Raw genomic sequence first — 23,394 nt, 5'->3', positions numbered from 1 at the left:
TCAAAGAGCCAAGCAGAGCTTGGTAAAAGGCCTCTGTACAATGAAAACTGGACCAAGCAGCTGTGACGGTTAATTTTTTTAGTTTGACTGGGCTACAAGGTATAAACACCCTTGGCCAACTATTATTTTGGATGTGTCCGTGAGGTGTTTCCAGATGATATTAACATTTTAATCAGTACACCTAGTAAAGCTGATTGCCCTCCCAAAGGCAGTGGACTTCATCCAATCAACTGAAGATCTGTGTACACAAAAACTGTAAGATGGAACTCCTCCTATCTGTTTTAGTTGGTATATTGGTCTTTTCTAGCCTTTATACTCAGACTGAAATGGGCTCTTCTTGGGTCTGGAGCTTGCAGGTTTTCAGACTGGAACTTAACACCATCTGCTCACCTGGTTCTCGGACCTTCAGACTGGACTAGAACAATAACACATCAGCTCTCCTGGGTCTCCAGCTCACTGAATGGTTATCTTGGGAATTCTCAGCCTCCATAATTTCGTGAGTCAATTCCTTGTACTAAATCTCTTTATACACACATACGTGCACACATGTATATTTATCTCCCCTAATGGTTCTGTTTCTCTGGAACACTCTAATATAGAAGTTATACTTATAAAGATTGTGTCTATTAATCTAAAAAAGCAACCCATAACCAAGTGAGCAGAGCAGAAGGAAGTGAAATGGACAACTAAATACAAATCCAATTTTGACAAATCCAATTTTGTGGACTCTGCTCTAAGTTAACTTTGTAAACTTTAGGGTCCACTACTTGTGATTCCACTTCTCAAACTTAAGGCAGAGATTAACTGGAAGCTATTTACCAATTCAATTTTATCTTCACATTATCCTTAGCCTTAGGGAAAGGAGCCATTAATTCTAGGTGTTCCCAAAATACAATCCTGTGTATACATTTGAGGCCAAGTAATTCAGAAATAGTTTATTCATAAAGGGTATTTTTAAGACAGTTTCAAATAAAGTCTAATAAACTAGCTATTAAAGGTTCAGAATATCATTTATAATCAGTAAACAAAAATAAAATGCCATTATTTACTTATGTATTTGCACCTTATAGGTCTGTGAATGTCCTATCTTCTGCCAGAGTGGAAACTATTATACCTCACCCACCATGGATTAAGCCTAAAGCCTTCACATTCTTTACCATGATTATAAATAGAAGCTTTTCTTTCTAATAATTCATTGGCTTTAACATATACAATTCCAATGACTAAATCCCAAAATAAAAATATATTTACCATCCAAAAAATTCTGTTTCTTTTTTTTTACAAAAATTTAGCCTCCCGGAATAACTTAAAGAAGTAGATATGGTAAAATGATTTCTTAAAGTACTTTTCTGTCAATTAAGGTGATGATAATCACTTCAAATTTTAACACAATATCAATCATACACCAAAATTTCCTAGGCTCCTAGTAGATCAATACCAGTCTAAATCCAGAAGACTTAAAAATCTCTTTGTATTCATTCTAAATCAGAAAGACCATCCCCCTTCCTAACAAAGAGATAAGCTACCAAGTAATTTTATAGAACCTCATCTTATTTTTCATGATTAGCTTATTTCCTGTATTGAAAGTCTTTTAAATGTTATCTGAGAATTCTTTTAGTTTAGGAGTACAGTTGTTTTTAGCTTACACACTGAAATTGATAAGCACCTAGAAAAAAAAAATCCACATTTAGTGCAAAGCCAGCAGACAATATTTTAAGTCATTCTTCCAAGTACCAGAGCTAAGGTTACTAAATGCCAAATTTTAATTTCCTACCTTGCTTTTTGAAAGACAGCAAATACAAAAATAGTTTAACATTAGGTTTAATGAGGTTTATAGCACATGTATTATTAGTCTTATTTTAACTGCAAAAATATTTTAGCCACATTTAGAAAAAATAAACTTAATGAGAATATAACCCTATATTTCGAAAGGCCAGATGCAAGAATACTGATTCTTTTCCTTGTAAGTAGAATACATGCCATAAAGCTTATGAAACAGTCACTTCATAGGAATGAATACATTTTTAAAACACTGGTTAATCTGTGGGAAATTCCACATTTGCCTATTTAACAAAAATACATCCACCTTGTAAGGCTTTGGTATAGGTGATTCACAGCACTTCCATCATTTCTCTTTCTTCTTTGCCTCACTCTTCTCTAGTTCCTTTGTCTGCTCACCCTTCTCCCTTTTCATGTTTACATTTGCTCTTCCTTCTTTATTTCTCCCCTTAGAATTATCAATTATTTTATAGTCTTCAAGGAGTGTTTGTCCCGTTTCTTTTGCAGTTTTCTTCACCATTGCTTTGATACCAATGTTGTCGATATTATAGGCAGTTACACCAACATTGATGGCAGAATCTACTGCATCATGTGTAGCTTCTCCTGCAGTATGCCCATACCTTTAAAAGATTAGAAAAAAGTGTAATGAAATTATAAATACAAATTAAGATCTTCTGATGTAGTATTAAATAAGTCCCATGTTTAGTATGTTATTCCTGAAAGCAAAATAAAAGGTTATGTTTCAATTTAATTAATAACTTAAAACACAGTAAAGAATAAAATCAAACTGTGCCAAGGCTGTATCTCTCCTTTAGCAAAAACTGTGAAAATAAACTCAGGCTAGCTGAGATTAATGTAATAAAGACTGTTTATGTTGAAGAATAAAATGTAAATTATAATAAAGATTGTTCATCAGTCATTATTTCCTTTTTTTAACCCGCCCCTTCTGGAAATAGAGAATTTTCAATGAAGCAACCATAGGACACAAAGAATCTATAGTAACTATAAATGGTTTTGAGTTCTACCTTAACTAGACTTTGGTTAGGTCTTTATTTTTTAAAGAGGGAACAGGGGTGGGATAAAAGAGGCGAGGAGCAGAAGGAGAGGGAGAGAGAGAATCTTAAGCAGGCTCCATGCCCAGGGCAGAGCCCAACAGGGGGCTTGATCTCACGACCCTGAGATCATGATCTGACCTGAAATCAAGAGTCAGATGCTTAGCCAACTAAGCCACCTAGGCTAGGCCTTTTAAAGTATCAGAATTTGGGGTTGTCTTTAAGAAAGATTCTACAACACTTTCTCCCTCACTCCACTCTGCCACAGACTCACTGGCCTTATGTTCTTTGAACCCATCAAACACACATGTGCCACCTTAAGACATTTGTACTGGATGGTATCCACCTAAACTATTCTCACCCCAGGTATTCATATGTCTCACTGCCTCACCTTCTTCAAATCAGCTAATTATTATCTTCTTACTATTTCACCTATTTCAACTGCCTTGCTGCTCTTATTCTATAACTTATCACCTGCTACATACTATAGAACTTATTAACTCCCATTGTTTTTGCTTTGCTTATTGTCTTGCTAGAATATAAACCCTATTAGAAAAAGGACTCTGCCATGTTCATTAATGTATCCTATGCACTGAGAACACTGCCTAACATTTCATATTTGTTCAATGAATAAAATGATTAATTCCTGCCCTAATCCACCACACAGTTTCTATAGCATCAAACGTGTAGCAAAGTGGGAAATTATAAAAGCACTATACAAAAGTAGTTATTGACAATTACCAATATCTGTGTTTAATACCATTTCTATAAGAAAATACAAGTTAAAGGCCTATACAAAGATACTAAAAATTATTTCACTGCTTTTTCTCTTTACCACCCTTTTAAAAGCACCAGGTTTTTTCTTGCTTAGCAAGCATAAACTTAAACAACAAACAACAAAAAGGCAACATTTTACAATTTCTCCAGGCCACACTGAAATTTCCTAGGTGCTTTGTGACCTGTATCTGGACATTTTATACTAATACTGGATCTGTTCTTTGAATTCACAAGTCCTCTATCACCATTAGTCTGGCCAGGAACAGTGGACTGTGATCCTAACTAGCTTATTCATGCTTGTTTTTTGTTTTTCCAATCTCAGTGCTAGAAGTGTGAATCTTATGTTCCTGAATGAGGATTCCATTCTGTTCTGTGCCTAATGTTAATAATTAGAACCAGAGGATGACAGAACCTACAATTTGTCAAACCGTACATCTATACCACTCTTTAAAAAAAGATTATTTATTTGAAAGAGAGAAAGCATGTGTGATTTGGGGAAGGGGCAGACAGAAAGGGAGAGAGAGAATCCTGAAGCAGACTCCTCACTGAGTGCAGAGCCAGACACAGGGCTCAATTCCAGGACCCTAAGATCATGACCTGAGCCAAAATCAAGGGTCAGACACTTAACCAACTGAGCCACCCAGGCACCCCTATACCACTCTTGATTGGGGCTTTCTCACCAGTTACCAAACATCAAATCTTCCTTAACTGCTGTCTGCCAGTCCCTGTTGCTTTGCAACCCCTCAGCATTCCATAGCATTTGCTGATTTTGCAGAAGACATGGAAGCTTCTGTCAATCAAGCCCCCACAAATACTATCATCAGGTGGCAATGGCTAAGGTTAAATGAGAAGAAAGAGGTGGTAGCAGTTTCAGCACTGGAAGAGTGAGCATAAGTCTTGGTTGAGCAGGTTTCTCTTAGGGCTTTTCTTTTCCAGGTCTGTGTGAAGGATCTGGAAGCCACACTATAGATGGAATTGTTAAAGGAACTGGGAGTATTTAGAAGATAAGAAAAAGTAAGTGAAGGACATGAGGATAATGTTTAAATACTTGTATAGTTACTATATGGAAAAGAGAAAACTGATCTTATATAGCTCCTGAATAGATGCTATATAGAACTGGTTTTGGGTAATATGACATCTGCCAAAAGAATGACCTTCAGTGAATTTGAATTTGCCCCTTCACCTGGTGCAAATTTAAGGGCGAATTTTAATTAAAATTCACTAAACAAACCAATAAAATACTGTACCTTAAAAAGGTAAATTCCTTATAGAAAAACAATTGTACTAAGTTTATTCTTCAGAAAAATGTAGAACACATTGTATCTTAGAACAAGATAAAATTTTAATGAGGGGACAACAAAAAAGGATCTAACTTACTAAATTTATATGATTTTCCTCTAAGCAATTTATTTATTTTTTTTAGTAATCTCTATACCCAGTGTGGGACTCAAGTATAGGACCACAAGATCAAGGGTCATACCCTCTTCTGACTGAGCCAGCCAGGCATCCCATCCTCTAAACAATTTCAAATGGGAAAAAAAAGAGGAGCTTAAAGGTGAAATTGAAGCTATGTAGATAATGATGAATTATTTAGTAGATACCATATAGCAGATTAGAAGTTATTATTGATTTTTATTGTTCCTGTAGGTCTCATGTTCCTAAACTTAGAATAAGACAAAAGCATTAATGTAACTGACAAAAACAGTCTTAATGAATAGTTCCTACACATTTACCTAAATATTTTAAGAATTATATAGATCCTTAGATAAACCATTAATAATCAAGGAACATATCTGGAATCATAATCAAAACCATGAAAGGTATAAACAATATACTTCTCTAACACAATCTGCATTTAAATATGCCTACGTGAAAAGATAATCTTCTGCATTGGCTTGTAACACCAGAAATCAGATAAGGAAGTATATATAATACATTTGTTTTTCTCCTAGGCATAATGCATATAATTAGGCAGATTCAAAACAACTTGGGAAAATATCATAGGCAATAAGAATACAAATTTTATTATACTATCATCAGTTGGATTTGAGGAGAAAAACACAAATGCTTACGCTATCAAATACTTTTTCAAAGTGTAAACAAATGTAAATTCATAAATATAAAAATATAAATTTATTACATTTACATTCATAATTGTAAATTTATGTAAATAAACAAGAACTAAAATGAAATAACTAGCTCTTCCATTTCTTCAGGGACAATATCATTAAGTTATTACTGGTTTTAATACTTACAGTTTCTTCTTTTAAAAGACAATTTCTACTTCTGGGCCAGATTATTCATAAGTGAGGAAACAATATTACAAAACCCTTTAACATCCCCACTGCCCTCACATCTTTCCAAGGTTCTAATTAAATTACTGCTAAGACCAAAGTAGCTTTATAGTTAGAAATACAAACCTACTTAACTAAATTCTCACCTGTTTTTTCACTCCATGAATCTTTGGAGTAAAGGATAAAGAGAACAGCAATACATACCATAATTAAAATAAATTAGCTCAGAACCACTGTTAAAATGTCCTTTTTACCATATTAAGATCTCCTAAGGACCAAAAATATAAAATCTACACCAAAACCTTGCTAGTTATGTGAATCCCAAACCTTTAATAAAGCTCTACTTAATTGTACTTAGATACGCATTTTTTTTCACCAAAGTAGGAAATGGGCAAAGCCACTGGAAGGATTTACTACTTTCTAACATGACTGCCTACTTATTTCTGCTAACAAATGATACTGATAATCTAAAAATAATTCACTTTTGGCCTAAAAGGCACTTCTGACTTTTTTGGGCTCCTGCAACAAAAGAAAAAACTATTTTTCTAATTACGCCTAATCCACCAAAGTAACCTCACAGCCACAACACAAAGAGTATTACAGATCAAGGCTTTAGGTACCAAGAGGTAGTAAGCTGGAAGACTTGGTTTTTATATTTCCACCAAAAGAATTTCAGATCTATTCTGTATCTTCTTTGCCAAATCTTTTGGTCAAATTGACACTCCAAGATGTTATGTTGCTTTGACTCAAAAGGTATGCATGCCCCAGATGGAGATCAAATCAACTCAGACTGGAAATTAAGTTAGTTTTTCCCAAGCCACAGGTAATTTACTATAGTGGCAGGGAATGTAAATGCATGATAGATAGTGGTTTCTAACTCTAGATACTAAACTTGCACAGATGTCTCATCAAGGACAGGGTTGGTTCAGTAACTGTGCTTTCACACTGCATGACACAAAAAGACCTGGCTTACATCCCAGCTCCACCACTTAACAGGGCTATAATCTTTAACAAGGTATTTAACAGCTCTATGTTTGGGCTTCATTTGTAAAATGGAGATAATAGTGTTAAAGATTTCTGCTAACAAATGATACTGATAATCTAAAAATAATTCACTTTTGGCCTAACAGGCACTTCTGACTTTCTTGGGCTCCTGCAACAAAAGAAAAAACTATTTTTCTAATTACGACTGATCCACCAAAGTGGGTGGCTCAGTCAGTTAAGCATCTGACTCTTGATTTTGGCTGGGGTCATGATCTCAGGGTTATGAGATGGAGCCCCACATTGGGCTCTGTGCTGGGCATGAAGCCTGCTGAAGATTCTCTCTCTCTCTCTCTCTCCCCCCCACTTCAAAAAAAGAAATAGTGTTAAAGATTAAATACATATATTGAAAAGCACTCAACACAATGTCTGATACATAAGTATGAACTCAAATGTTGTGAGTAGATAATTAATACAAATAACTGAGAGTTGAGAATACCATTAATATTACTTTTTGGTTTCTAAATAAAAATTTAATATTAGGCTTTAAACTAATTCAAACTCGGGTCCTTCATACTAGATTTAATTTTTAGATCTAGATTCCTCTAGGACTTATAAAGAATAAAGAGCTAAAATCAGATGATCCTAAGTCTCACCTTTAATAGTTATCAGATTAGCTTGGGCAGATCACTCATTTCTATGTTTCCCCACTTCTTAATATATGAAATAGATGACATACCATCTGTCCATTCCATAAGAATGAACAATGGCAGAGTCAAATAAGATGTGACAATATTTAACATTCTTTGTATACAGAAAGGGCTAATGTTAACAAAGTAAAATAGATTAATTATAATACAAGTTTTTCCCATCAAAACTACCAGCAAACATCACCCATCAAGAACATGCAGTTAATAAGGTATTCAGAAACTACAGGCTTTTTTTTTCATTAAACTTATTCTTTGTATTAATGATGAACAAATATAACCATTAGTAATATAAGGCAAAATCACAGTAATTCTATTAATTTGCTTAAAATATTAAGAAAAACAGAGTAAAAAAAAATTGTTTCATCAGATACTCAATAATGACACAATCATTTTAACCATCCTGAATTTTTGCAAATGCTGTAAGAGATTTAGTCATTAAAATGATAAAACTCAACTTACTTGTATCTGACAGTTTGTACAGTTTCTGCTGAAACATTGTTAACAATACATTTGGCTGCACATTCCAATCCCTGCCAGACAGTTGAAAATCCTGCAAATATATTTAAAAGTAAGTAAAACTACAGCTAAACAAATGGACCTTCCTAGTTAAATTTATGGGTCTGTTACCTTGAACACTACTTGCTGCTACGACCATAGCACCATCCAAGGGAGACTTCCCATTTCTGTCTTTTTTAAGAGATTCTGGAACAAGTTTGCTTCCATGCTTTTTGACATGTGGAGCTAGTTCCTTTCCAACACAATTTGCTACAGTGCAAACTCCGTCAACTAATATAACCATAAAAAAGGGAAACACTTAGAAAAAATGTATTCTTCCCTTGATTTTACTACTCTTACACTTAGCAAAATTCTTACATGAGCATCTAAAGTTGTTTTATTGCATAATTTAGCATTTCTACATAAGGATGAGAACGACGGCTGGCTAGTTTTTAAACAAAGGCTACTATTTGGTTTAAAGATATGTTTGCAGAACCTAATGATTAAAATCTTGCCTCTTAAATATAATGTTCTTTTTGGCAATTTGCTTAAAAGAAAACCAAGACTGCTGCAATGCAAGACTTGTAGGTCCATCTTTCATGTTTTCCAGCTATGTGTATTTCTACGTTTTCTCCATACTGACAAATATTTCACTGACAGAGTAATAAAGTATTTAAGTCTATATAAAAGTAAACAAACCAAAATCTGATTCAAAGAATAATGAATACCAAAAGATAATCTTACTAAATCTAATGATAATTCATTAAGGAGTGATCTGGCCATCTTAAAATACCAAACTTTAGATCTATGATTCTCAAAGGAGAAGGAATTAGAAGCATATTACTTGGGAAGGCTGACACCAGAATCACTGAATCAGCTTAATTCAAACAATACATCCCTCCCACTTGATCCCAACTACTAAGCAGTGAGCTGTCCTTAGAAGAATGTGTCATATTCAAGGATAGCAAATACATTCAGAGCCATTCCTTTTCAAAGGCACAGACACTCCCCTGACACATCAAAATAACCTTTTAACCAATGTTTCTCAAACTAATATGCAAATAACAATCACCTAGGGATCTTGTTTCTGAATCAGTAATGTGTACCAAGTACCTGATATATTTCCAAGGCTCTCAGATAGGCTGATGTTGCTATAGATCCCACTATGAGTAGCAAGGTGACCCTGCTTTGTCCTAATCCTTTACTCTTAAGGTTAAACCATCTAAATGAACATTTAGATTAACCTGAATTGAGAGATCATTTTTAATTTAACTGAAAGAAGTAAAGTCCTCCAAAGTTACTTTACCCAGGAATTGACTGACTTTCGCTGCTCCTCCTGTAGCCTGCTTCGCTATATAAAGTCCCCTGGTCACAGCTGGACTAACTTCCACTGGTTTTTCTTCTGGTTGAATCCGTTCACGGAGTTTAGAAGCACCTTTCTGGATTGCTTTGCCGGTAAATTCAGCACCTTTGACCAAACCCCAGCTCACCCAGGAAGCACCTTTTTAGAGGAAAATTTAAAAGTGCACAATATTAGAGCTGATTATACCTATAAACCCTTTAATAAATCAAAAGGAAAAAAAACAAGGAATTTAATGTTCAGATCCCAAACATACCATAAACTTTCAAGCCAACTTTACAATTACAATATTCTGCCTAGAATACACTTTTTCTAAGTAAATTCATCTTTCAGTACTTAGGTCACAGATCACTCAGTAACATAGTTCTGTATTACCCTATGCTGCTACTACAACTTGTAGGTATCTTCTACATGTTACCACATATCACTATTGTTAGGGACTAATTTTGGGTTTTGGTTCCAATAACACAGTATTTGGCTTAAGGACTCAGGTATCCTTGTTCTCACCTTAGGCCAGGTACCACTTTTACTCTATAAAGTACTGAGAGGTTTAGACACAAATAATGCAAATTGGAATCCAGTAAGTCTAGATCTCAAACACCAAGGCAGAACTCTTGCTTGCTTGCTTTAAACAAAAGGTGTAAGGCAGGGGGTCCTGTTCCTCCCTCAATCCCAAACCCAAATCCCATGATCTCAGCATCTTTTAGTTTGTAACATAAACCTGAATGACAAAGACAGAAGAATACTCAAAAAATACATGAGAAGAAAAGATCTAAGAAGAAAACTGGGAAGCCTAGATGGTTTAGCCATTTCTCATGAGAGTAGTTCCCAGCCCTTTGCTTTGCTCAATGCTTCTTACAGCATGCATGAAAAATGAAACTGTCAAGAGAGGAAGCAGGATAGCATAGACTTCTCTAGTGAAAAGGCCCTGTGCCCACGTGAGGAAAGGAGAAGTGGGAAGGAGATGGGAAAAGAAAAAATACCAAGGAGAATAGTTTCCCCTAAGAGGAAGAAGAAAGTGTTACCCTGCTTTGGAAAGCTTATAATTTTAAGTATTTCCTTTTTGCGGCACCTGGGTGGCTCAGTCGTTACGTGTCTGCCTTCGGCTCAGGTCATGATCCCAGGGTCCTGGGATCGAGTCCCGCATCGGGCTCCCTGCTCCGTGGGAAGCCTGCTTCTCCCTCTCCCACTCCCCCTGCTTGTGTTCCTGCTCTCGCTATGTCTCTGTCAAATAAATAAATAAAATCTTTAAATAAATAAATAAATAAATATTTCCTTTTTGGCTACACCCTGGAAAAACAAGCTTTTAAAGCTAGACATATAAAATACCTTAGTATATTCTCCAAAGGTCTGTGGCACGGTTTTTACGTAATTACCTTGGTCTATGAGTGACTAGGCATCCAGTGATCATGTGAAAATCCTGTTTATTTAAAAATGCTAACAATTGGGGTGCCTGGGTGGCTCAGTTGTTAGGCGTCTGCCTTCGGCTCAGGTCATGATCCAGGGTCCTGGGATTGAGCCCCAAATCGGGCTCCCTGCTCAGCGAGAAGCCTGCTTCTCCCTCTCCTATTCTCCCTGCTTGTGTTCCCTCTCCTGCTGCCTCTCTTTGTCAAATAAATAAACAAAATCTTTTTTTTTTTTTTAAAGATTTTATTTATTTATCTGAGAGAGAGAATGAGAGACAGCACGAGAGGGAAGAGGGTCAGAGGGAGAAGCAGACTCCCTGCTGAGCGGGGAGCCCGATGAGGGGACTCGATCCCGGGACTCCAGGATCATGACCTGAGCCGAAGGCAGTCGCCTAACCCACTGAGCCACCCAGGCGCCCCATAAATAAAATCTTTAAAAATAAATAAATAAATAAAAACGCTAACAATGAAAAACAAAGTGCCAAGTGGTAACTGATTAGAAAAACTGTTGTGGAAAAAAAAAAAAAAGAAAAACTGTTGTGTTTCTCTTCCTGTTTTAGTCAACATGTCCACCTCTAGCTCAAACACTACCCCCACTGTCTGACCCCTGGGGGAGCACCAGGTATCAAACCCAGACAAATATCTTCCAGCCAGAAGTTCCCATAACAATAAAGGGATTGAAGACCTCTATTAAAAATATACATATGGGGTTTAGAGTTAACTTACAGGTTGAAAAGATCTAAGAAGTAAACAGGCTGAACTTGAAGGAAGACTGAGAAATCATAAAAGACAATGAAACAAAGGAAAGCTTAAACAGACTATACTCCTGCAATGAAACAAACAAGAGGGAGAGAGTCCACTGATGACTTAGAATAAATGGAAATTAGATAAATGAAAAGTCATAGGACTGATAAAGAGAAATACTAGATGCAAATTATAAAGAAGCTATCACCATGAAAGACTGTATAATAGAGATAACACATTAAAACCTAAGATATTACAAAAGAAGATCAAGAAATGTAATATTTTATTGGTAGCTATTAAGATCTTTTAAATGGCATGTTTAGTGCCAGATATAGATTTATTCTATCCATATTCGTATTATATGCATCCATTTAATGCGGAAATAGAGCAGACAATGAATGTTTCCTGAATAAATGAGAAGTTGCCAGATGACTTAAAATGATCTCACTCAAATCTAACCCAATGGGGGGCGCTCTAATCAGTCTATTGTCACAGATCCTCTCTCTCTTCCCAAATTAGCTTACTAAACTCTCCATCTAAAATATTTGGCAGCTGCCTTCTTAAAAGTGTAATTCTAGCCTTCCAAGCCAATATGCCAAGCCAATATTCATCCCTGGCAAATTTTAAGCAGTTACTTCACGTTTTTTCACCTTTTATATCCATGAAGCACAATACTGTAGCTTTTACTGATCTTTACTGATCTTCAGACACTGGACAGGAACCAATCACAGGTTAAAGTGAATAAGCTCAATTTAGATCCCTGATTACTTATCTTTGTATAGGGCCTGCATGAGTCAGGTACAAACAGTCTCTTGACAGATCAGATCATTTTCCCTGGAGTAAATCTTGGATATTTTCTGCCACTTTCTTTGTTACTTGTACCTTAAGTATTTGGTGAGCTAGTTGGTTTTCATTCTACCTATTAAAAAGCACGTAAAGGGGGCGCCTGGGTGGCTCAGTCGTTGAGCGTCTGCCTTCGGCTCAGGTCATGATCCCAGGGTCCTGGGATCGAGCCCCACGTCAGACTCCCTGCTCAGCAGGAGGCCTGCTTCTCCCTCTCCCACTCTCGCTGCCTACATTCCCTCTCTCGCCGTGTCTTTCTCTGTCAAATAAATAAATAAAATCTTTTAAAAAAGTAAAAAAAAATAAAAAGCATGTAAAGAGATATGTACTCTGATTGGCAGTTAAATAATTTTAACATAACCAACTATTAGGGCTATTGCTAGAACTGAGGAGATAAGATGAGAAGAAAAGAGTTACTAAAGTCAAGTAGTAAAGCAGGACCCTAAGTGTTATCATAGTGTAGTTTTTGCTCATTTTCAAATGATGCATTGCTGAGAGTTTTTCTGAAACCTCTAAAGAGATCTGTCCCCAGGATTAGCTGATTCTAAGGATGCTCTACCTCTCTGAATAGAACCAGTATGTGGAATCTGTGTGGTACCTAGGAGGCCTAAGATTTAGTGGCATACAATACTTTCCAAAGGCAGCCAAACAGTATCACCTGTTCCACATGTTCTTTCAATATGACTTTGACATTCCTCCCACTGAGATGTGGGTAGGTCTGTCACATCCCCTTAAGTCTGAGGTTTGTTACTTTCTTGTAATGAGTGATACTAGAAATTTCCAAGAATATGTTAGAAAGGGTATGGAGCTTCTGCCTGTTTGCTCTATTATTCATGCTTGGAACCCTGAGTCACCATGTAGAAGACCGACTAGCTTAAGGTTGCTAAGCTGTCAAACACATGGAGACCATGTCTAGGCACTCTATTTGGCAGTCCTGGATTTTGAGCTCTTCCAACCCAGACGCCAGATTTGTGAATGAAGGAGACTTCAGATGATTCCAGCCCCCAGCTACTGAGTCACACTAGTCAGCCTTTGAGTCTTCCTAGCTGAGGTCCTGCCATCATGAAGCAGATACAAGCCATCCCTGTTGTAACCTTCTGGAATACCTGGCCCATGGTACTCCTAAGTATAAACAAATGTGTTGTTTTATACCAGTAAGTTTGGGATGGTTTGTTACACAGCAATAGTAAATAGAACAATCTTGAGCAGTATGAATTAAAAAAAACTTAAGAAAATAACCTTTGAAATTAGTTATCTACATATTTGTGAATATAGGCAAGTTTTCTGAGTGCTGATGTAATGGCCTAGCAATTTGTGAAGTTATGGGGCAGGGTAGTAAGAGTGAAGATTTTTCTTTAGAACATCTTTGAAAATCTTTTTCAAGGCTCAATTTTAACTGTTAAAATTGTAACTGAAAAATTTGGCTTTGTCTTTTCTTATCTCTAGCAACTTTCTGACATGGGCAAAATATGTTAGTTCCTAGTTAATTAATTTCCACTTATTTTAGCTTGCTGGTTTTTCATGTTGAAGGTTTCCTCTGCTTTAGACATCTTTATTATTTTAATGGGTTTTTAGTACAGTGATGGAAATCTGTACTGACAGTCTTTTAACTGACTGGTCAAGATCCCTTTACAGGGTCATGAATTGGCTTAGTAAAGAATGACTGGCAATGTTTTCTAAAAACAAAATAGAAGGTCTAAATCTGAGAACTGTAACAGTTGAAAAGCTAAAATGTTAACCAATGAAAAGTGGAAAGACATGTGTCAGTAATGATCATTCTGGTTTTAAAATAACTGATCTGATGCCCTTTCTAAACAGAATTAAATAGTACGCCCTACATCCCAAACAGCTTAGCTATAATCCTCAGGTCTCTTCATACCTCCATTGCAGTGTGGTTAGGGAGTGCTACTTTGCTTCCAAAGATGGGATGAGTATCTTACCATTTTTTTAGAGGAAGAAGAAGGGGGAGAAGGGGAGAAAAAAGGATTAAAGGGGAATTACAAAGGGGAAAGGAAAATAATTTTATGTTCAGAGAACTATCCTGAAAGTTTTGGGATTCCCAAAGCTTTTCAGAGTGAAACAGAAAATAGGCATGAAGAACTTATACCTCTACGATAATATGTAATGTTCTAAAAGACTAGTTCCTTCTGTTTTTAAGTATTTATAAAATGGTCGCTTAAAACCAAAATACAAAATACTACGTATTCTCTTATGGATTCCAAAGGTTTCACATTATAGGGAAAAGATTAACATTACTGTAATACCTGACAAAATATTTTGAGCCACTTTCTCACTCCATTCAGGTAATTCCTTTGCTTTTTCTTCTGAAACTGGCTCATAGGGTACAATGTGACTCAGATTAACTTCTTCACTTGAAGTGTCTTTAACCTAGTAAAAATGTTTCAAAATGTAAAACAATAAAAAACTTAGATGGGGAAAAATTATAAGCATTATGTAATAAAATATTAAGTCAACAAATACTAGATATAATTAATAAAAATATCTGCAGCCAACATAGTTACCAGCACATTTTATAATATAAAGCAAAATACTACAACTGCCATAAAGTTTACAACTGTACTGGTCTTATATAAGGTCCCCCTGGTAAGTAAGGTTTAAATACCAACATACCTCCAATACAGCATTTATCAAATCATATTTAAACTGATGAGACTATGAGTTCTTTCATAAACCTATCAACCCCTTGATGATAGTATGTGCAGGATACTCAGTAAGATTTAAAAGATTTGTTAAATGACTCAATCATTAAGGAGGGATGTATCCAAATAAACTGCCTTTGATAGAAATCAAGTAAAAGCAAGTAAAAATATATGAGCACGGAAGAATCTGCTATTCCATCCAAATGGAAATGAGGACACAGATATACCTGTATTTCGCTAATTAAACAGCTGTTATAAGAACTAGGGCCAACACTTAAAATGTCAAAGCTAAATTTATTCATTCTAAGAACTTAGCAGGCTAACTCAGAACTCATAATACTATAAAGTTACTTGAAAATCAAACTTCCCAATAGAAACACGAAGAGAACTTCACTTAAAATAAAAAACATTAAAAACAACGTAAAAACTTCTATGGGGGGAGGGGAAGCCATTCATAAATAAAACCCAAAGACAAACTGAACATAATATTAGGAACTTCTATCTTTAATAATGAGCCAATGTCCTAATATATAAGGAGCCCCTGGAAATTTAGAAGAAAAAGACTAGCGACCCAGTAATAAAAAATGGACAAAGGACAAGAATAGACATCACACAGGAAACAAAATTCAAGGAACCCTTAAAAGCAGATACACAACAGCACTCATAATAAAATCAATGCAAATTAAGATATTCCAATACATCATTTCTCATCTACCAGACTGCCAAAATACAGAAAGGCTGTTCACCCACTTTGTAGACTAAGCTATGAAAAAATAGGTCTACACTGCTGGTGGGAATGTTAAACAGTATAGTCCTTAGGGAGGGCAACTTAACAAAATCTATCAAAATTACAAAAAAGCATTTATTTACTGATTCAGTAACCCCACTTCTAAGAGTTTATCTGATGAATTACCTGCAAATGTATGAATCAATGGATCTACAAATCCATCCAAATGGAGCTACAAAGCTACTCACCGAAGCACTGGTTTCTAATAGCAAAAGCCTAGAATACAATGAAATACGAGGTAGCTATAAAAAGAATTGAGAGGGTTCTCCATTTATTAACATTGAAAGATCCCTGGAATTTATTATCAAATAAAAAAAATACAGGACACTCTATGATGTTAACTTTTGTATAAGAAAGGGAGAGAAATCTGTTTTTATTTGCTTTTACCTGCCTCAAGGAACCTAGGGAAGAAATGTAAGATCTTGATAAAAAGTGATTACCTACTGTGGCAGGGAAAATGGTATGGACAAAGGTGGGAATAAAGTTTATCAATGTATCTACCTGCTTATATAATTTGATTTTTACAGTTAACAAATTAAATTTTTTAAAAATGGAAGTTTTAAATGATGTGAAAAATTTCCAAATATATTAAGTAAAAAAGAAAGGAGCAAAACAGTATGTCTCCCATGGTTCCATTTGTATTATTATGTGAATGTGTGCATATATGTGTATATTCACACACAAAATAAATGTGTATGTATATGTTTAAATATATCTGCAAGGATAAGAAGCTAGCAATAATATATCTGGAGCAGGGAGCTAGGTGGCTGAGGGATAGGAATGGGAGGTAGACCTACTTCTCACTAAGTATCTTTTGTTTTAGATTTGCTTTTTGTATATTAACTTAAAAATTTTTTAATAAATATATTTCTTGGAACCATCTTGGACTCCTAATGTCCTCCATAAAGCTGGTCTAAGACGTTCAACATAATCCACAAATAAATGTAGAATATTCAAGGGGTACTTGGGTGGCTTAGCTGGTTAAGTGTCTGCCTTCAGCTCAGGTCATGATCCCAGGGTCCTGGGGTCTAGCCGCATGTCGGGCTCCCTGCTTGGCAGGAATCTGCTTCTCCTCCTCCCTCTGCCCCCACCCTGCTTGTGTGCTCTCTCTCTCTCAAATGAATAGAATCTTTAAAAAAAATTTTAAATGTAGAATATTCAAGTGTATGAATCTATTCTAAGATAATTATTGAGCACTTACAATATAGTATACAACAACAAACAATACTGTAATTCAATACTAACACAATGCTATTTTCTTTCTTCATATATTTGCTTATATTACTACTTCTGCCTAGAATCCCCTTCAATCTGCTATATGTATGGCCAACTTTTGTTTCACCTTCAGGACTCATTTTAGCCATAATGCCCTCTCAGAAGCCTTCCTTACTGCTTCCCACACCACCATAGGCCCATACTGATGAGGCTAGGTTGTACATTAGATGGTGCAATCTAGCTTACTATATAACCTATGTACCTTTATCTAATGATCACACTGGCTAGAAATGCTCTTTGCTAATCTGTCCTCCCCACTAGACAATAAGTTTCTTGAGATAAGAAATTTAACTTTTCCACTATGCTCAGCATTCTTGCACTAAATACTTACTGAACTTACTATCACTTGGAGCATATCATATACTCAGGATCTAAGAAATAAAAAACTACTAAACATCCATTTATTTTTTTTATTTATTCATGAGAGACGGTGGGGGGGGGGAGAGAGAGAAGCAGAGGGAGAAGCAGGCTCCCAAGGAGCAGGGAGCCCGATGCAGGACTCGATCCCAGGACTCTGGGATCATGACCTGAGCTGAAGGCAGACGCTTAACCATCTGAGCCACCCAGGCGTCCTAAACATCTATTTTTTTAAAGATTTATTTATTAAGAGAGTGAGTGCTCAAGTGCAGGGAGGAAGGGTTGTTGGAGAGGGAGAGAGAGTCCCAAGCAGACTCTATGCTGAGCGCGAAGCTGGACGTGGAGCTCAATCCTAGCACCCCAAGATCTAGACCTGAGCTGAAACCAAAAGTCAGATGTTCAACTGACTGTGCCACCAAGGCACCCCACTACTAAACATATTTTTAAAAAACTCTCTTTCCTGATGACCATCCATAAAGAAACAAGGGACTGAATAAAAATGGTAGTGTAAAGAAAAGCATACCTAGCCCCAAGATTCTGGTGTATAAAGGAAGGTAGAGAACAACACAACACAAAACAAAAAGATACGCATTAATGCAAGTACAAAAATCTTTCCAATACTTCAAAAAAAGCTATCCCCCAAAACATAGAGTATGTTTTAAAACAGTTTAAGTAACAAACACTGGAAAGGAAAATATTAAAGCTGATTCTAATTATTTTTGCCAGTGATCAATTTGTGACTCTGAAAGTTGCTCTGCTTTAGTAAACAGGGATAAGATCTTATAAATAATTGAAACTGGTTAAAAGTACCATTAGAATAGGACACATACATATACCTTATTGCTTTTTTACTTATTTTACTTACTTTTTTCCCCCTTTTTCCTTTATGACGCACGTCCTTATTGTCTTGGTCCAATGAAGGACCCAACTGTCTCACATCAGTGCCACTGGCTTCCTTCAGTTGGTCAGAGGAGCATCTAGCTCTTCCAGGGATTTGGAATTCATTTTCTCCTTCTGCCCGGTTCCAGTTGGCCTAGGGGGTAGACCAAACCTTAGATCAAATTTGAATTTTCTCTAAGCTATGCTCTACTAATGTGCTTGTTCAAACACTGATGTGTTTGAGAGTCTATAAATACAACCACTTTTGCTTGTCTTTCCTCTATACTTTTATCTCATCACCAAACCTCAACCTCTTGAGTTCTTTAGTTCACAGCATACTAAACCAAATTTCTAAAGACAAAGCATAAAAGATAAACTTACAGAAGTTGTTAGTGTAAGTTATCATTAAGTCAGATGTAGCTACATTTCAATTTAATTAAATAACAAATGGTAAGTTTTAGGAAACATGTGTAAAACTAAATGAGTTTAAAGGCAATGAACAAAACTCATGTCCAGCTTAACCACTCTGCGTTGCTGGAAGACTGATTTTGTTTTGTTTTTGCACTTAATACTGAAGGTATTCTGCTCACATATACTTTGCTGAATGAATACTTAAGAGTAAAGACAAGTCAAAATTATAGCTAGTAACTAACTTTTGTTTACAGTTGGGAGTTCTGGGACAACAGAGCAAACTAAAAACGATGCACAACCAAAAAGTAAACATATTAAAAGTTGGTTTACTTTCTTTCCTAAAGCCCAGTAATATAGGTCCAATGAATGTAGGAGTGAAGGGAGAAACTGCTCCATGATAGGTCTGAAATAATTAAGAATGTCACTTCATTCAGCTAGTTAACAGTAAAGCTAAGACTTGAACTCTTATCCATTTGACCATGTTTCTGCCTTTGTCAACTACTCTCCATGAGCACACTGAGGCTACACATGCTTCTGTAAGGGTACCACGTTTTGTTACCATAGCTTAAACGTTTAGCATTGGCCATGCTAAAGTATATGTTGATCACCAGGTCATTCTCATATATGCTTCATACAACCTAATGCTATAGAGGACTCTGACCTTTTGCTTAGCTAGTCTGCTCCTGTCACCTGTGATCTTTTCGATATAGGTATGGAATGAAAGGGTATTCTACTTCCTGAGAAAACAGGAACAGAGCTTTTAAGACTGAACTAAAAGGAAACTATTTTGTAAAATATTCCCTGATAACCTTCCTGAACTGTGTGTATACTTTTATTTCATCACTTATCATCATCCTGTGCCTGAGAATAGGAGCTGTTAAATAGTATCTTTATGGTTAGTCTCTTGTTCTGTCTTCCCACACATCATTTAACACACTTAGTTAAATCATGCTGTCAATCTCCTTCAACTTCAGAAAACTGTCAATATTCACAATCAAAAATATTTCCCCCCTTGTCCTACATCAGGATGGGCAAGAACACCTGAAGAACACCACTCTTTAATACTCTATATTTTAATTCCTTATGACAGATCAACACGTGGGCAGAAAAAAAACAGGCTTATTAGTAAGGCAAGTTCACAGGATGACAGACCATATTTTAAATTGCACTTTATTTTTTCTCTTTATTTAGCTTTATTTATCATGAGAAAAAAAGACAATTCCCTCAACTAAAACATGTTTCTTCCTCAAAATGCTAACAATCATGCCCCTAAATTGTCCAACATAACCCATTCACTAATGCCAAAATTGCCTTCACTTCACCATTTAGTCCCACTGGGCTATTTTCCAACTGAGCAGGAAGGCTGTGGTGATAACAATTCAAAGAACATTACTACTTGCCAGCACTGATATAAGATAGTTAATGTATTAACCTTTAATTTCACCACAGCCCAATGAAGTAGATATTATTCCCATTTTATGATAAAGAAACTAAAAAGATCAATAACTTGAGTAAAACAGCTATTAAGTGCAAGAGTTCAAATTCAAATCCAAGTAATTTGATCCCAGAGCCCACAATCCTAATGACTATTTACGGCCAATTTCCAGCTAGTATTTGTGAACACACAAGCAAATTATATATTCTGTTTTCTAACTTTGATCATATTAGACCCTACTACAATTTCTTTAAAAGTGTTAAGTGCTTACATTAAAGTAGATTTCATCCTAAAGATGATCACACAAGTTACCTGAAGCCGAAGGTCAGACATCTGTCTTAATAAATCCTCAAAGAGTTCTCTATCATCTTCTGGTAATTCAGAAGACAAGACAACCCCCACAAAGCATCCTGATGCTTGTAACATGGTATCAGGAAACATGTAGGCTCCCACAGTACATTTAAGAACTGGAGATCTATCAGGAACTAGAGGATACAACCAGTCACAAACCTGAAAGGATTAGTTAGGAAAAAAAAAAAAAATCAATGAATAGAACTAGGTTTTCACTGGTTTTAGAATTGTTATACCCGAAAATAAACATTTCAAAATTCTAAATGCATTTTACGTGGCTTTACAAAATCATTGGCATCAACAAATCCCCACTTAAAATAAGCCATTTGTTAGTCTGATCTTTGTATATATATCACCCACAAGAACTGTCCTGAAAATGTTATTGCTCCACTAACTATACAGTCTTCAAATTAGTGGCCTTAAATAGCCCACAAATAACCAATAACGAGTTAGTTTTAAATAAATAACAAAGTAAATTAAGACTTTCTTTATAATTCAAATTAGACATGCTTTTGTGGAAATAAACCGTTTTCAAGTACATGTATTTACTGATTTAATCCTCACAATTCCATGAAGTTAGATATTGTCATTTTACATACAAGAAAGAGGCACAGAGAGGTTAAGTTGCTCAGAGTCTGTGAAAAAAGGGGAGCTAGGATTTAGACACAAGCAATCTGGCACCAGAGAAGCCAAACAATTCCTTTAACTAGAAACAGCATTCACAGGGGCATTTGGGTGGCTGAGTTGGCTAAACATCTGACTTGATTTTGGCTCAGGTCATGATCTCAGGGTTGTGAGATAAAACGGAGTCCGCTTTGAGGTTCTCTCTCTCCTCTCCCTCTGCCCCTCTCCCCACAGTATGCTCTCTTAATAATAAAATCTTATAAAAAAAAATAATAAACCCAGCATTCACAATGCTGCTTCATTTTTTTTTACTAAGTCTGAAAACCTGACATGACATAGCTAGAATAGATCATTATGTTTATAGATTTACCATCTACTATTAACTTCAATCAAAACAACACAAAGCTGCCCTGCAATATCATCAGATTGTCCATACACTAAGACTTAAGCTCACTTTCTGGAGATATAAATTCAGAAGAGACTAAGTTTAAATCATAATATCCAAATATATTCATTTCCATTGAGATTACATTCTTTGAGCAAGAAGAATACTTTTTTTTTAAAGATTTATTTATTTGACAGAGAAAGACACAGCAAGAGAGGGAACACAAGCAAGGGGAGTGGGAGAGGGAGAAGCAGGCTTCCCGCAAAGCAGGGAGCCCCGATGCGGGGCTCGATCCCAGGACCCTGGGATCATGACCTGAGCCGAAGGCAGACGCGTAACGAATGAGCCACCCAGGCGCCCAAGAAGAATATTCTAATTGTGCTGCTCATCCAGGACACACTGTTTTCCTAATTATTAAGAAACTTGGGAGAACAATCTATTATCAAAATATTGTGCAAATGAGTCAAAGAGCATGAAAGAATTTCATATAAAAAATGGAAAAATCTGGTACACTGCCATCATCTCTGACCAACAGAATATAAACCTAAAGGATCAGAGTATCTAAGTCTGATTCTTTCTTGGAAAATCCTTACAAACCTTTTCAAATTCTTCTTTTATAGATTCTCTTTTTGAGTCATCTCAAATGCCACTCTCCATCTTTTATAAGTCAAACTTTAGAGAAGTCATAATAAAACTGATTGTGTCTTCCAAAGTATGATATATTACCATGAGTGGTATATGAAATGACCTTAAGTAATATACCAGATTATTTAAATTTGAATAGTAATGTATCTCAATGTATTAGGAAAAAATACATCTGTTCCTCAATTTCGCAGTTGTTACTGGTTGGGATGATAAAATTAACAAATGAGACATTTATTTATCTACCTACCTATCTACCTACCTATTTATTTAAGAGAAGCCAGAGGGAGAGGGAGAATCTTGACCCTGAGATCATGACCTGGGCTGAAATCAAAATTGGACACTTAGCCAACTGAGCCATCCAGGAACCCAACAAATGAGACATTTAAATTGAAATATTAAGAAAGTAATAATAGCAGAAGTATGAAACTGATAAAAAAAGTTGCAAAGGTTGTACTTAAATAAAATTTGGGAAAGTTTTCTTTTATTGTCATGATTTCTCTAAGACTAACTACATTCTGGACACCCTGATTGAACTGGAGTATCTCCAAATCTTCTGAAATGAAACTTTATAGACCTTTCTCAGGGTAGATCATTACAGATTGGAAGGCTTATCCACCACAGGCTGATTTCTCCCAGATTCACTTTCAGAGAGAAACCTTATGTCTAAGTTCTAATGAACTGACTACAAATTTAATAGGTTTAAAAAGGTTATTAAACTAAAACCTAGAGAAAAATAGTTTTTAGAAACCCTAGAATTCTATGCCTGCCTACTTAAGACCAAATAAATTTCTAATTTCATGAATAGATGTTTGCAATATAAAAAGTTATATTTTTAAAAAAGTGTATTTAACTTCTAATACTCAGCTGATTTAGTGTTTGTTTTTCAGAACAGAGACATTCAGTAAACACAAGTTAACTGCCTTTTAGGTCACTGTTACAAATATCTGAATACATGCAAATGAGAGCCCCTTCAAGAGACTCAAATTAAACTTTGGGTGAAATTTTACTTATTATTTACAACCAAAAATAGGAGATACTAGAAAGATTAAAAACACTTTATTTAAAGCACTCAAACAGGATAAATTTTTACTACAGAACAAGTCATTTTATTGGTTGAGCTCATGTAACCAAGTAGAGTGTTTCT

The 23,394-nt window shown here is 35.7% G+C and overlaps 1 protein-coding gene across 8 annotated transcripts in view; it reads right to left on the bottom strand.

Annotated features, from left to right (window-relative positions):
* Positions 1-920: 920 nt before the first annotated feature.
* The window catches only part of SPART (spartin), a 90,396-nt gene continuing 67,922 nt past the window's right edge, over positions 921-23,394 (bottom strand). For 7 of the 8 annotated variants that reach the window (XM_027591272.1, XM_027591271.1, XM_027591269.1 and 4 more), the window contains 7 exons: positions 20,558-20,755; positions 18,386-18,553; positions 14,706-14,829; positions 9,395-9,589; positions 8,221-8,379; positions 8,053-8,143; positions 921-2,399 (listed from right to left, as the gene is read on the bottom strand). In XM_027591272.1, coding sequence (XP_027447073.1) covers positions 2,126-2,399; positions 8,053-8,143; positions 8,221-8,379; positions 9,395-9,589; positions 14,706-14,829; positions 18,386-18,553; positions 20,558-20,755 — 1,209 coding nt within the window. In that variant the 3' untranslated portion in view covers positions 921-2,125. The remainder of the gene's footprint in view (positions 2,400-8,052; positions 8,144-8,220; positions 8,380-9,394; positions 9,590-14,705; positions 14,830-18,385; positions 18,554-20,557; positions 20,756-23,394) is intronic. The other variant, XM_027591273.1, reaches the window with a different exon arrangement.

The sequence above is a fragment of the Zalophus californianus genome, chromosome 3 (genome assembly GCF_009762305.2).
Source record: "Zalophus californianus isolate mZalCal1 chromosome 3, mZalCal1.pri.v2, whole genome shotgun sequence".
Classification (NCBI taxonomy): domain Eukaryota; kingdom Metazoa; phylum Chordata; class Mammalia; order Carnivora; family Otariidae; genus Zalophus; species Zalophus californianus.
Note: the sequence above shows the minus strand (reverse complement) of the source record. Positions and strands in the feature narration are given on the sequence as shown.